This window comes from Hypanus sabinus, chromosome 2, assembly GCF_030144855.1.
Source record: "Hypanus sabinus isolate sHypSab1 chromosome 2, sHypSab1.hap1, whole genome shotgun sequence".
Lineage (NCBI taxonomy): Eukaryota > Metazoa > Chordata > Chondrichthyes > Myliobatiformes > Dasyatidae > Hypanus > Hypanus sabinus.
Window position 1 is genome coordinate 169,641,380 of NC_082707.1, and position 15,677 is coordinate 169,657,056.

At 39.2% G+C, this 15,677-nt stretch overlaps 1 protein-coding gene across 17 annotated transcripts in view; it reads right to left on the bottom strand.

The window, feature by feature from the left end:
* Positions 1-15,677, bottom strand: part of LOC132386955 (MAPK/MAK/MRK overlapping kinase-like) — a 107,879-nt gene that overhangs the window by 35,936 nt on the left and 56,266 nt on the right. For 5 of the 17 annotated variants that reach the window (XR_009509727.1, XR_009509723.1, XR_009509724.1 and 2 more), the window contains exons 11-13: positions 11,291-11,467; positions 4,400-4,454; positions 1,188-1,272 (exon numbers count right to left, since the gene is read on the bottom strand). Coding sequence is in view for 5 of the 17 variants with exons in the window: in XM_059959320.1 (XP_059815303.1) it covers positions 1,211-1,272; positions 4,400-4,454; positions 11,291-11,467 (294 nt within the window). In the remaining 12 variants the exon portion in view is untranslated. Of the gene's footprint in view, positions 1-1,187; positions 9,931-9,958; positions 11,087-11,290; positions 11,468-15,677 lie in introns of those variants that run through there. The other 12 variants (XR_009509736.1, XR_009509734.1, XR_009509735.1 and 9 more) reach the window with 6 other exon arrangements.

The window sequence follows — 15,677 nt, forward strand, 5'->3', positions numbered from 1 at the left end:
AAGTTCTAGCTTGTCCAACCACTCCATAGAGATACGAGTCCTGCAATACATTTGTAAATCTTTACACTCTTTCCAGCTTAATGGTACCCTTCCTGGTAGGTGATACACATGAAATATCTCTACCATTCACAATGTGGCAACTATTCTTACCACTTATTTCTTACATCTGCTTTCCAATTTGATCCTTTAGTACCACCTTAGTATCCTATTCCTCAAATATCACCAACTACAAATTCACAAAACAAAGCCAACAACTCAATTTAATCTGTATGTCACATTTAACACAAGTAACTCAGAATCACATTATACAAGCTTTGATGTTTATCTTGCTAATAGTTTATAAGTCTCAGTGTTCCTACAATGTCATTTTCCCTGGGCTATCGTTTGAAAGGTGGGAGGTAGATTAACTCCACTGAGAACACTTCAGTTGTCAGGATTTGACATTCCAGAGCAGCAATGGCCCTGAAAGGTTCAGTTGTAGAATCAATATCAGGTTTAATACCACTGGCATACATCATGAAATTTGTTGTTATGCAGTGGCAGTACATAGTTATAAAAAATTAAAGTGAAAAGCAGTGCAAAAAAAAGAGCAAGAACAAAACTTAATCTTCTTGCCTGGACCAACAGGATAATGGCACAGCAGAGTGCAGAAAAAATGGGTGTGTTGCTATCTTGACATTGGATAATGGGCCTTTCATTAGTCAGTATCCAAGCTGAAATCATGTCTCAGCATTTCTCATCATTTTTGGTCAAAGAACAGGAATTATATGTTCCAAAAGTCCTTGTGACATAACGTCCTAGAGATGAAGTTTTATTAGCATCTGAGCATCTGTAGCAAAATGTGGAGGCTATTAAAGATGTTATATTGTCATGGGTGTTCCTAGTACATTGAAGCAGCTGCGCACTTGTGGTTAATGATGCCATGCAAAGACTACTCCTTTCCTTCCCCTCTATAGTAGATGTGTTGAAATAAAATACATCTTAATCGAGTGATGCTTACTATTGGCAGTGAATAACTTGTTTTCAAGAATCCACGTATTTTCTTGCATTTCAGGATGCATTCTTTTTTGTGCCATTTGTGTTTATTGTTTTGGCTTTTTAAATACTAAATTTGAAATATATTTATACAGAGGTAACACACTCCTCAAATGCAGGGACTGCCAGAAATGTGCAAAAGAAATGCTTACCCAAACCAAATTATCTCTGATCATCAGTGCTCTTCCGGACTGACAAAATCTCTTGTTGAAGAGTAGAAAGATTGAATGGGCCCTCCTTTTATTTTGAGGTGGTGGAGAGATGAAAGAAAAGTGATTAATTAACAAACGTAATACTCCTTCCATGTTTGTATATGCATAAAAGTTTTTGATGGCTTTACCTAAAACATACCCGGATCTTAGGGCATTTCAACTTAACCCATCCCTTTTGAACTATTTCCTCTAATAACAGAAAAGTAAAAAAGCTGAAAAGAAAGTTGATAAATCCATTCCTGGAGAAGTTAAGATTTCAGTTGGTCTCATAAAACTAACAAGGAGTATTATAAATATTAATTTCTCATTATCAGTCAAGCTTATAAAAAATATATACATTGTAACTTCACAGATATACAAATTGAAATTTAGTTGAAATTTAGACTTGGCTTTTCATCAGTGGAGAAAATTCCCCTGTTAAATCATATGATTAATTAGCACCTGATTAAATGGAGATTCAAAACAAAACTGCAAATGCTAAGACCCTGAAATAAAAACAAAGTGAAATAATTAATGGTCTGAGCCCCATAATTTCGGTAAACTAATTTGTTTTCTTCCTTTCCCAGTTCTGATGAAGGGTCACATGCACTTGTGTGGCTGTTAGACACTACATCATGCTTAGAGTGAGCAATTCTCTAATAGCATTAGTTGTGTATGCTTGTGTTATGTTTTCTGTTTGGGCTGATGATGCTGATTCAAATAGCTGTGATTTTTGATCATTTTATTTTTTGACTTTAAAAATTACAGACCTTTGCCAAGGTGCCATGAAAAGATTTGACACTAGCTGAAAAAATTTACCCTTGTTCCTCTACAGTTAATCAAAAGAACACGGCAGCATACACTGGATGACCTCCTCCATCAACAACTATTAGAAACTAATACAGTTTTATACTACTATAGTAGTATTGATAGAGTACTAATTTGTTCTGTGTTTCATTTAAGTGCATAATTTGTTACTCAGTTAAATGGTAATTTGTCTTTTTTATGTTTTTTTAACCATTTCCATGAAACTTAGCTAGCGAATTGGGGCAACCACTTAATTAGGCCAAAATACACTGGTCCCAATGTATTGCAATTAACTGGAATCCAAAGTGTTGTGATTTGACTATTTATGTATTCTGGATGTTTTGCAACTAAAGCATTATCCAGATATCACAAAACTTCCACCCTTTTATGTTCTAGTTCAATTAACCTTTTAATTGGTTAAATGGTTAATTCAATTAACCATTTCTGCACCAAAATGCAACATTTTTTGTAATCTAAGCATCTTTAGAACTCCACTGTTCCTAGGTTCTATTCCATTTTGGGTCTAAGATTGTTGTACTAGCAGTTAATCTGTATTGAAATGTATTTGTCACTTTTTTGTCCATTCTCTTATATCTATCAAGATCTTTTGAAATATTTTATAGTCTTATGTTTCCATTAACAGTACTTGAGTGACAAAGTCTGCATCATCAGCAAGTTTCAAAGCATTACTTTTATGTTATCAGGATCGAGAACAAATATATAGCTGAATGCTCAGCATAAATACTGTCAGACACAACTAATAGTTTCCTGCCAATTAGATTTATGTACCATTAACTCTACTCTTTGGGTATTTAAAATCATGAATAATTTGATTGAATTTGATTCCACTTGTGAAGAACAGCAAAATTAAAGGTCATCAATATAAGATACTCACCAACTTTATTTTAAACTTAAGAGATACAGCACAGTAACAGGCCATTCTGGCCCAACAAGCCTGCACTAATTATAACCATGTGACCAATTAACCTTTGGAGTGTGGGAGGAAACCGGCATGCCCAGAGGACATGAGGAGAACATACTAACTCCTTACAGACAGCTGCAGGAATTGAACCTGTGTCACTCAAGCTGTAACTGCATTACACTAATTGCTATGTTACCATGCCGCCCTCATAGTTTCAATCAAACATGAATTTTTACAACTTTTAGTGGTAGGTATGCAGAATTTATTAATATTAAATGAGTCAAATTGATAACAATCATAAAAGGAAGAAGAGGCTAAACATTTATACTAAAACAGATGATTGAGAATAAAGTGGCCAGAAATGACAACGAGCTAGTAACCTCTATCTCTAATATTATCCATTCTATATAGTTCTATTATTTTTCCAATATTTTAACCAATTCAGTAACATAAAATTTGATTTAACTTTATAAGCTTTATAAAGTGAAATATTACTGAATTCCTTCAAGACCTTCCAAAAGTTATATCTACGGATATTCTGCTTGGCTGCTTATTGAAAACTTAAATTAGGATTTTAAGACATGATCTACCCATATCAGATCCAAGTTGGCTCATTCAAAATATCTCAAATTCCTCTGAACAATAACTTTATAACAGATGCTAGATTAACAAGTGACTATTTCTCTGGTTTCTCTTTCATTGTCCTTATATAAGAGTTATGCTTATAATTTTCCAGTCCAAAGGGACAATTGCTGAATAGGAGAATACAGCTCAATCATCTAGCTTCCTTGCTTACTTCCTTTCAAACCCTAGGATGGAACCATCAGTTCCTGAGGATTTGTTAGTGGTTATTAGTATTTTTGTTGGTACAGTGTACTTGTTCAAGTTAGTGTAAACCGAGCTTTTGATTTTCATGGAATATGATTTTCTTCCATTGGGAAAACACACAGGAATTATTTAGTTATTTCCTCATTTTCATTTACAATATAACCACCAATTTTTAAAATATCCTCATTACTCTTGACTGATATCCCTTAATATTTTTGTGCTTACTTTATTTTCTTTCTCTACAGCAACAGTATATTTATAAGGGAACTAAAATGATGTAAAACATACAAAGTATTACAAAAAAAAATGACAACCAAATGACATCATAAAGCAGTGTTAAAGGAGTGTCTCAAAGGAAAGACCAAATGAAAGGCAGAAAGCATATGAGGGTTAAATGGTCTTGAGAAGGAGGGTCACCAATGGTGCTCTGATGAAAGTTCACAAAGAAAGCAGATATCTCAAAGAATTGCAGAGCCGAAGAAGATTGTAATGAGAAGGTACTTGAAAATGAGGATCTTTCCCAATAATCTGGATAATTTTGCTACAGCTTTCCTTTAGTTTTATTATCTCTCGCCTCTTTCAATTCAAGCCATAAAAGTTTTACTTGATAAATAACCTTGTTCCAGCCTTGCATTGCTATGCCTCTCCTTCCCTCTCCACAAAAGCACTACCTTGAACAAATAAGACAAAATATGTCATTATCAGTTTGATATTGTCAACTTCTACCTCATTCCATGAAAATGATTCTTTGAGAATTTGGAATCTTTGCAACCAAGTTCAAAGTAAATTTATTATCAAAGTACATATATGTCACCACATACAACCCTGAAATACGTTTTCTTACGGGCATACTCAATAAATCAAATAATTATAATAGAATCAATGGAACATCATATCCAAAAGGGTGGACAGACTGTATGCAAAAGTCAACAAACTGTGCAAATACAAAAGAAAAAAAATAAACAAATAGGCAAGAAATATTGAGAACATGAGATGAAGAGTCCTTGAAAGTGAGTCCATAGGTTCAGTGATTGGGCAAGTGAAGTTGAATGAGGCCATCTCTTCTGGTTCAAGAGCCTGTGATAGAGGGGGAATAACTGTTCTTGAACCTGCTGGCGTGAGTCCTGAGGGTCCCATACCATCTTCATTACTGCAGCAATGAAAAGAGATGCATGCTGCTTTCTTGTGACAACACTCCATGTAGATGTGCTCAGTGGTGGGGAGGGATTTATCTGTCATGAACTGAGCTGTATACGTTTTGTAAGATTTTCCATTCAAGGGCATTGGTGTTTCCATAAAAGGCTGTGATGCAACCAGACAATATATGCCCCACCACACACCTATAGAATTTGTCAGTTTTAGATGTCATGCCAAATATTTACAAGCTTCTAAGTAGAGGTGCTGCCATGAATAGCACTAATTGCACTTATGTGCTGGGCCCAGGACAGGTCCTCCGAAATCATTAACACCGAGGAATTTAAAGTTACTGACCATCTCCACCTCTGATCCCCTGATGATGACTGGCTCACGGACCTGTGGTTACCTCCTCCTTGTCAATAATCAGCTCCTTGGTCTTGCTTTCATTGAGTAAGAGGCTGCTGTTATGGCACGACTCAGCCAGATTTTCAATCTCCCTCCTATACATTGATTCTTCACCACCTTAGATTAAGCCAACTACAGTGGAGTTGTCAACAAACTTAAATATGGTATTGGAGCAGTGCTTAGCCACACAGTCAAGTGTAAAGTGAGTGGAGCAGGAGGCTAAGCACACAACCTTGTGGAGCACCCATGTTGAGACCAGTGAGACCTGACATAGATTAGGGGATTACTTCGTCGAGCACCTTTGCTCCGTCTGCAACAGAAAGGTTTCCCAGTGGCCAACCATTTTAAATTCCGTCCCCCATTCCCATTCTGACATGGCCTCCTCTACTGCCATGATGAAGTCACTCTCAGGTTGGAGATTTCTGGAGACAAAATGTGTCAAGTTGTATGAAGTGTGAGCAGACAGCCTTCACTAACTCTTGTAGTAGGAAAGTCAAGTTCTGAAGAAATTTTTCCTCTATCTCAGTTCTAAATGCCTTGTTCCATATACTTAAGACACTGCCTCCTCATATCAGACCCTTCAACCAGGAGAATCATTCTCTCTGCATCCAATCTGCCAATGAGATCCCCTCTCGTTTATCTAAGCTCTAATGATTAGAGTGCCCTGTATCTTCGCAATCAAAGTTCTTTTATCCCTCCAAGTATCAGTTCAGTGAGCCTTTAGTATTCTCCTACATACAGTATATCCTTTATCCGGTAAAGAGACTAAAACTGCATGCACAGTATCTGGTAACAATCAACACTGGCATACCTCAAGGATGAATGCTTAGCCTATTGCTCTATTTTCCCTACACCCAATACCATTTATAACTTTGCCAATGACACAATTATTGTTAGCAGAATATCACTTGGTGACATGGAGGCATACAGGATTGAGATAGATCAGTTGGTTGAGTGGTGTCAAAATAACAACCTTACACTCAATACCAGCATGACTAAGGAATTGATTGTGAACTTCAGGAAGGGGAAATTGAAGGACACACACCAATCTTCATCTGGCCCATCAAGTCTGCTTTGCCATTCAATAAGATCATGGTTGATCTGGCCTTGGACTCATCTCCACCTACCTGCCTTTTCCCCATAACCCTTTAATTCCCCTACTATGCAAAAATCTATCCAACCTTGTCCTAATTATGTTTACTGAGGTAGCCTCCACTGCTTAACTGGGGCAGAGAATTCCACAGGAAAGGATGAGTAGTTTCAAGTTCCTGGGTGTTAACATCTTTAAAGATCTATCCTGGGCCCAACATATTGATGCAATTACAAAGGAGGAACAACAGCGGCTATATTTCATTAGGATCTTGAAGTGACTTGGTATACATCACCAAAGACTCGCAAATTTCTACAGATGTACCATGGAGGGCATTCAGACTGGTTACATCACTGTCTGCTATGGAGGAGTAACTGCACAGGATTGGAAAAAGCTGCAGGAGATGCAGACTCAGCCATCTCCATCATGGGTGCTCACTAAGCACTTGAGCAGAGGACATCTTCAAAGGGTGATACCTCAAAAAGGTGTATCTATCTTTAAGGACCCCCATCACCCAGAACATGCCCTCTTTTCATTGTTACCATCAAGGAGGAGGTACAGGAGCCTGAAGCCACATACAGCTTCTTCCCCACTGCCATCAGATTTCTGAATGGACAATAAATCCATGCACGCTACCCCACATCTCTTTTCCTTTTTATTTGTGCTCTTTTTGCACTGCTGATTTAATTTTATATGCAGGTGATATTAAATCTGATTTTGATTCTGATTTTGAGGTTCGGTCTTCTGAGGTACCACAATTCTATACATACCTGTGCTCCTCTACATATATCTGTTCCAAGGCATTCTTATTTCTGTACCGAAAATTTCTGACAATAAAGACCAACTTTGTTATTTTCTCTTTGAGAGTGTAATACTTTCCTGGATGGCAAAAAGCTCTAGGTTGTCAAACAACACACACAAAATGCTGGTGGAACACAGCAGGCCAGGCAGCATCTATAAGGAGAAGCACTGTCGACGTTTTGGGCTGAGACCCTTCGTCAGGACTAACTGAAAGGAAAGATAGTAAGAGATTTGAAAGTAGTGGGGGGAGGGGGAAATGCAAAATGATAGAAGACTGGAGGGGGTGGGATGAAGCTAAGAGCTGGAAAGGTGATTGGCGAAAGTGATACAGAGCTGGAGAAGGGAAAGGATCATGGGATGGGAGGCCTCAGGAGAAAGAAAGTCGGGGGGGTGGGGAGCACCAGAGGGAGATGGAGAACAGGCAAACAACTAAACATGTCAGGGATGGGGTAAGAAGGGGAGGAGGGGCATTAACAGAAGTTCGAGAAGTCAATGTTCATGCCATCAGGTTGGAGGTTACCCAGCCGGTATATAAGGTGTTGTTCCTCCAACCTGAATTTGGATTCATTTTGACAGTAGAGGAGGCCATGGATAGACATGTTGTTTACCTATTCCATTCTCATGCTAATTGTAGTCAGCAAAGTTTCACAAACAAATGAGCAGAGTGAGGCTTTTTAAAATTATATATTAATAAATAACATTCAATAAGGAGTAAAGGCCAACATACTAGAGAAATACCCCCTCTTTTTCAATTAAATCAACGAGAGGTTAGACAATCTTGGGTTGTTTTCTCTGGAGTGTGGGAGTCTGAGAAAAGTGTGGTTACCTGTCTCAATGATTATCATCCAGTACCACTTATATTCACTGTGAATAAGTGCTTTGAAAGGTTAGTGATGACATGTATCAACTCCTGTCTGAGGAGCAATTCCACAACCTATGGTCTCACTTACTTATTTTTTCTTTTTTGTATTTGTGCAATTTGTTGTCTTTTGCACATTGGTTGTTCATCTGTGCAGTTTTTCCATTTACTCTATAGGGTTTCTCTGTATTTACTGTGAATATCCACAAGAAAAAATATATATATACATACACACGCACACTTTGATAATAAATTTACTTGGAACTTTGAATTTTCAGGTGTGATCTTTAAAAGTATATAAAATTATGAGGGGCATAGATAGGCTAGATTGTTAGAATCCCTTTCCCAGGATTGATATGTCAAATTCTAGAAGGCATAGCTTTAAAGTGACAGAAAGCAAGTTTTTTTTTGAACAAAGAATATTAGGTGCCTGGAATGTGCTGCCAAATGTATTGATGGAAGCCAATATGATATTGGTATTTAAAAAGTATTTAGACAACATGGACATGAAGGGAATAGCAAGATATGAATCAAGTGCAGGTGAATTAGTTTTATTTGGCATTCTGGTCTGCACGGACATAAAGTACCATTGGGCCTGTTTCATGTTCTCTACAGTTCTGTGTTCTATCAGAATTTGTGCATCAATTTAAATAGATTCTCTAAGAAAGAACACCTGCTCAGCGCAGCCCTAAAATGTTAGCCTTGATTATATTCTTTGATGATAAACTCATAATTCTAATTCTGGTAATACATTCTAATTCTGATAAAAACATCAGCCATTATATTTGGCTCCACTATCCATCTTCCTCAGATTTTTCTCCAAATGGAAACACGGAATCAATCTTGGTGAAGATGGGAGTCAAATAAAGCTACATCATGGTTCCAACTCTGTGCTTTAATCTTTCCTGCTGAAAGATACAGTGGTTTTATTTATTTAGATACAACAGTCCTTTGAGTCACGCCACACGGCAATCCCCCAATTTAATCCTTGCCTAATCACAGGACAAATTACAATGACCAATTAATCTATCAATCAGTACATCTTTGGAATGTGAGGGGAAACCAGAGCACCTGGAAGAAACCCATGCAGTCACAGGGAGAGCGTACAAACTCCTTTCAAGCAGCGGTGAGGATTGAACCCTAGTCGCCGGTACTGTAAAGCGTTGTGCTACCATGCCACCCTGTGGCAACCCAGGTTCAAAACCAGAGAAGAAAGTCATGCTCAATTACAAGAGACTGCCAAAGTAGATCAACTCAGATTTAAGTGTTTCACATGTGTTTTGATGCTTGATCAAGTAAGTTCCATTTAAGTCTTCTTATTGAGTACTTGTTTTAGCTTTCTGGAGAGTGAGTCATCCCAAGGGATTTAACAAATTGGAATTCTATCTGACTTTAAAACTAATCCATTGAGATGAAATATTTTTAAGAGACTACTAGACAGGTATATGGAGGAATTTAAGGTGGAGGGTTATATGGGAGGCAGGGTTTAAGGGTCAGCACAACATTGTGGGCCAAAGGGCCTGTACTGTGCTGTATTGTTCTATGTTCTAAATGCTGTTGAATGAAGTGGGAAAGTAGAGTGAGGGGAGGATAAGGAAAGAGATTTTTAAAAAACAGTTCAAAGTTATTACTTAAGAAAGCTACAAATAAACCATGATAGAAGGATACTTATGAAAAAACACATGGAGGAAGACCGAATACTGGACAACTTACCCCCTCATTGTAACCACCTTTAGAAGGTAAAATAAACTGTACCAAAATTATTTAGTTTGTATGTTTGTGGTTGTTGAAATTATCCACTTCCCTGTGGATTTCTGGCTACACCAATTGGAAAAAGACAGAACATCTTCAGAATCTGAATCAGAATCAGGTTTAATATTACTATTAAAATTTGCAGCAGCAGTACAGTGCAATACATAATAATAAAACTATAACTTACAATGAGAAATATGCATAAACATTAAATTAAATAAGTAGTGCAAAAAAAGAAAAAAAAATATAGTGAGGTAGTGCACATACATTTATTGTCCATTCAGAAATCTAATGGCAGAAGAGAAGAAGATCTTCCAAAAATGTTGAGTGTGTGTCTTCAGGCTCCTATACCTCCTCTCAGATGTTGGTAATGAGAAGAGGGCAAGTTCTGAATGGTGAGAGTCCTTAATCATAGATGCTGCCTTTTTGAGGCAAGTCGTTTTGAAGATGACCTCAAAGGCTAGTACCCATGATGGACCTGGCTGAGTTTACAACTTTTTGAACTTTTCCCGATCCTGTGCAGTTACCCCTCCATACTAAGCAGTAATGCAAATAACCTTTGCTGACATATTAAGTCTCATCAAGCTCCTAATGAAATATTGTCACTGTCATGTCTTCATTGTAAATGCATCACTATGTTGGGTCCAGGATAGATCTTCGAAAATGGTGACACCCAGGAACTAGAAACTGTCTACTCTCTCCTGCTGATCTTTCAGTGAGGATTGTTGTGTGTTCCCTTGACTTCCCCTTTCTGAAGTCCACAATCAATTCCTTGGTCTTACTGACATTGAGTGCAAGGTTGTTGTTATGACACCATTCAACCAGCTGATCTAACTCACTCCGGTATGCCTTCTCATCATCTGAAATTCAGCTGACAATAATTGTGTCATCAGCAATTTTGCTTCATGAATACGTCAGCTACACTGAAGGTTAAAACAGCATTTGGTACTAACTGCAACAATGTGAAGCTGCTGATAATGTTTTTCTCACCGTGGTTAAGTTAGCTGGTAGCCATTGATAAGCATGTTTTCATTTAAGCAATTAATTGTTATATTTCAAGACAAATAGTTTATTGTTCAGAAATATTGTACAAAGTACAAAGTAAATTTATTATCAAAGTACATATATGTCACCATATACAAGACTGAGATTTGTTTTCTTGCGGACATTACACTGAAAATCTAAAAAAACACAATAAAAACAATGAAAGAGCACACCCAACAGGACGGACAAACAACCAATGTGCAAAAGACCACAAACTGCAAATAACGAAAGAAAAAAAAATGCATTATTCATTACAACCAGAATATAACAATTCTGATAATACATTCCTTTAACGTGAAAATGCCTTTCTTGCACATTCTTGGTGTAGGCATTATGTACAAAATAATTAGAACTTCTAGCCACAATTTTTAAAATAATGTAGTTCTCAAAATAAAATTGAACAAAAAGGTCATTCATACCTTATTTTTTCCAAGATACTGTACAGATGAGACTTGAGGTAGAGTTCCAGTTTTATGCATTGATACTTTTGGAAAAACTGGCTTTAAAATCCGATTGGGATAACCAGCATGCTTTGTTGCGGCTGGCACGTTCAGCTTTGGCAGTTCCACAGGGACTTGACGTCGTATAGGGATACCCTGCAGATAATTTACAAGAAATAAATCTTGTATGCCTAACAAATCTTTATGACAAATCTCTCCTGTAAATGAAAATATGTTTTAGACTTGGTTTAGCATATTAATGTAAAATCAGTATCTAAAAAGAAACACACACAAAATGCTGGAGGAACTCAGCAAGTGAGGCAGCAGCTATGAAAATGAATAAATAGTTGATGTTTCGGACTGAGACCCTTCATCAGGACTGTATAGGAAGGTGGGTGGAGGGGAAGGAGGACAAGCTAGAAGGTGATAGGTGAAGCTAGGTGGGTGGGGGGGGGGTGAAGCTGGGAAGTGATAGGTGGAAAAGGGAAAGGGTTAGAGAAGAAGGAATCTGATAGGAAAGGAGAATAGTCCATGGGAGAAAAAAGATGAAGAGGGGGCAACAGGGGATAGTGGTAGGCTGGTGAGGAGAAGATGAGGACCAGAATGGGGAATAGAAGAGGAAAGGTAGAGGAAAACAATTCCTAAAAGGAGAAACTGATGTTCACGCCAATAAGTTAAAGGCTACCTAGTAGGCTTATGAGGTGTTGCTCCTCCACCCTGAGAGTGACATCCTGGTGGCAGAAGAGGAAGCCATGGACTAACATGTTGGAACAATAATGTGGAGAGGAATTAAAATAGTTGGACACTGGGCAATTCTGATTTTTGCGTATGGAGTGAAAGTGTTTGACGAAGTGGTTCCCCAATTTACATAAGATCTCACCAATGTAGAGGAGGCCACATCAAGAGCACCAGATACAGCAGACAACCTCAAAAGATTCAAAGGTGAAGTGTTGCCTCATCTGGAAGGGCTGGGCCCTGAATAGTGGTGAAAGTGGAAGTGAATGCGCAAGTGTAGTTTTTCCATTGCTTGCAGGGGTACAAACCAGGAGGGAGAAAAGTGGAAAAGGACAAACGGGACAAGGGAATCATGGAGAGAGCGATCCCTGTAGAAAGATATATTTTGTGGTAGGGTCGTGTCAAAAATGGTGGAAGTTACAAAGTATGATGTTTTGGATGTTGAGGTTCATGGGGCTGTAGGTAAGGACAAGAGGTAGGTAGGAGGCGTTGTGGATAATGAAGTAGGTTTTCAAAGCTTGCAGAGAGATTTAGGCAAGTTAGAAGAGTGGGCTGAACAGTGGCAGATGGAGTTTAATGCTGATAAGTGTGAGGTGCTACATTTTGGTAGGAATAATCCAAATAGGACATACATGGTAAATGGTAGGGTATTGAGGAATGCAGTAGAACAGAGTGATCTAGGAATAATGATGCATAGTTCCCTGAAGGTAGAATCTCATGTAGATGGGGTGGTGAAGAAAGCTTTTAGTATGCTGGCCTTTATAAATCAGAACATTGAGTATAGGAGTTGGAATGTAATGTTAAGGCATTGGTAAGGCTGAATTTGGAGTATTGTGTACAGTTCTGGTCACCAAATTATAGGAAAGATATCAACAAAATAGAGAAAGTACAGAGAAGATTTACTAGAATGTTAACACGAGTGAATCTGCAGATGCTGGAAATAATAAAAAAACACAAAATGCTGGCAGAACTCAGCAGGCCAGACAGCATCTATAGGAGGAGGTAGTGACGACGTTTCAGGCTGAAACCCTTCATCAGGAGTGAAGTAACATGGGATGGTCAAGAAGTGTTGGGGCAGGTGCAGCACTTCTTCCGTTTGCAGGGATGAGTGCCCGGAGGGAGGTCGGTGGGGAGGGATGGGGGTGGGGGTGAACGGACAAGGGAGTCGTGTAGGAAGCGGTCCCTGCGGAAAGCCGGTTCCCTGCAAACGGAAGAAGTGCTACATCTGCCCCCACACTTCTTCCCTCACCACCATCCCAGTCCCCAGACAGTCCTTTCAGGTGAGGCACCATCTCACCTGCGATTCAACTGGGGTGATATACTGTATCTGGTGCTCCCGATGTGGCCATTTATACATTGGGGAGACCCGCCGCAGACTGGGAGACCGTTTCGCCGAACACCGGTGCTCAGTCCTCCAGCAGTGGCGGGATCTCCCTGTGGCCACACACTTCAATTCCACAGACCACTCCCACTCCGATATGTCTGTCTATGGCCTCCTCTACCGTCAAGATGAGACCACATGCAGGTCGATGGAGCAATACCTTATCTCCCACCTAGGTAGCCTCCTACCTGCCGGCACGAACATCCAACTCACAGACCTCCGTTGATACCCCTGCCCCCCACCTTACCCCCATCCCTATCTATTATTTTAGTCTGGTTCTTTTTCTCGCTCTTCCCCCCCCCCCACTATAATCTCCCCCCAGCCCTACCTTTCTTTCTCTTTTATTTCCCATAATTCTCCACCTTCCCCCTAGCCCATTTCCCTCCAGCCTATCACTTCCTAGCTCTCTACTTTATCCCTCCCCCCACTTCTTATCTCCCCTTGACCATCCCATGTTACTTCACTCCTGATGAAGGGTTTCGGCCCGAAACGACATCACTACCTCCTCCCATAGATGCTGTCTGGCCTGCTGAGTTCTGCCAGCATTTTGTGTTTTTACTAGAATGTTACCTGGGTTTCAGCACCTAAGTTACAGGGAAAGGTTGAACAAGTTAGGTCTTTATTCTTTGGAGCGTAGAAGGTTGATGGGGGGACTTGATAGAGGTATTTAAAATAATGAGGGGGATAGTTCGAGTTGACGTGGATAGGCTTTTTCCACTGAGAGAAGGGGAGATTCAAACAAGAGGACATGATTTGAGAGTTAGGGGGCAAAAGTTTAAGGGTAACACGAGGGGGAATTTCTTTACTCAGAGAGTGGTAGCTGTGTGGAATGAGCTTCCAGTAGAAGTGGTAGAGGCAGGTTCGGTATTGTCATTTAAAGTAAAATTGGATAGGTATATGGATAGGAAAGGAATGGAGGGTTACGGGCTGAGTACGGGCCAGTGGGACTAGGTGAATGTAAGTGTCGGCACAGACTAGAAGGGCCGAGATGGCCTGTTTCCATGCTGTAATTGTTATATGGTTATAAGAGGAACTCTATCCCTGTTAAGATGGCAGGATGACTGGGAAATAGCGAACATGCAGGTGAGGACAGCATCAAGAAGGGAAATCCTGTTCTTTGAAGAAGGACAACACCTCTGATATCTCGGAAAGGAAAACCTCTTCTTGGGAACAGATGTGGTGGAACAAAGGAACTGGAGTAAGGTTTATGAACGATATCAGTAGACAATTTGCCTGCTGAGATGGAGACAGAAAAAAAAATCGAGAAAAGGGAGAGAGGTGTCAGAAATGGAGCAAATGAATTTAAAGGCAGTGTGGAATTTGGATGCAAAGTTGATGAAATTGAAGAGTTCAGCATGGATGCATGAAGCAGCACCAATGCAATCATCAATGTAGCACAGAAAGACTTAGGGAGCATTACCGAGGAAAGCTTAGGACATGGACTATTCCATATAGCCAACAAAAAGGCAAGCATAACTGGGCCAACGTGGATGCCCATGACTACTCCATGAGTTTGAAGAAAGTGAGAAGAACTGAAGGAGAAATTGTTGAGGATGAGGAGCAGTTCCGCTAAATGAAGGAGGGTGGGGGTGGAGGGGAATGGTTGGGTCTTTTGTTGAGAAAGAAGTGGATAATTTTAAGGCCTTCTTGATGGGGTATAGAAGTGTATAGGGATTGGATATTCATGGTGAAAATGAGGCCATTTGGGCCATGGAATTTAATGTTATTGAAAAGATTGAGAGCATGTGAAATGTCGCAGATGTAGGTGAGAAGGGACTGAATCAAGAGGGATACAGTGGAGGCGAGTTATGCAGACATGTTCATTGTAGCAGGAGCAGGGAGAGACAATCAATTGTAACCTTTAAGCTAAATAACATTCATAAACAATGAACAACAAATTATTGATTTTGCTTCAAGATTGTAATAGAAATTTAATTCAATCTTTAAAAGATGAAGCAAACTAAAATAAACCCAGTTCTTTTAAACTCTAGAAAGAATATGACAAAAGATATGAATGCAAAATCTACCCAAATGCCTCTTGAAACAATTTAACCTTTACATCAATTATTTGGTATCAAGCCATTGGTAGAAAGGCTCATGGTTATATACAATGCAGATTTGCTTGAGAAAGTGGCCTTTTTCAACTAATGTGCTCCCTCTAGTGAAGAAACCTCTGAATTCTATTGGCAATACAGTTCTAGAATGGTGATCCTCCAGCAGCAAAAGATTAAATAGTGAAGTATATTCAAG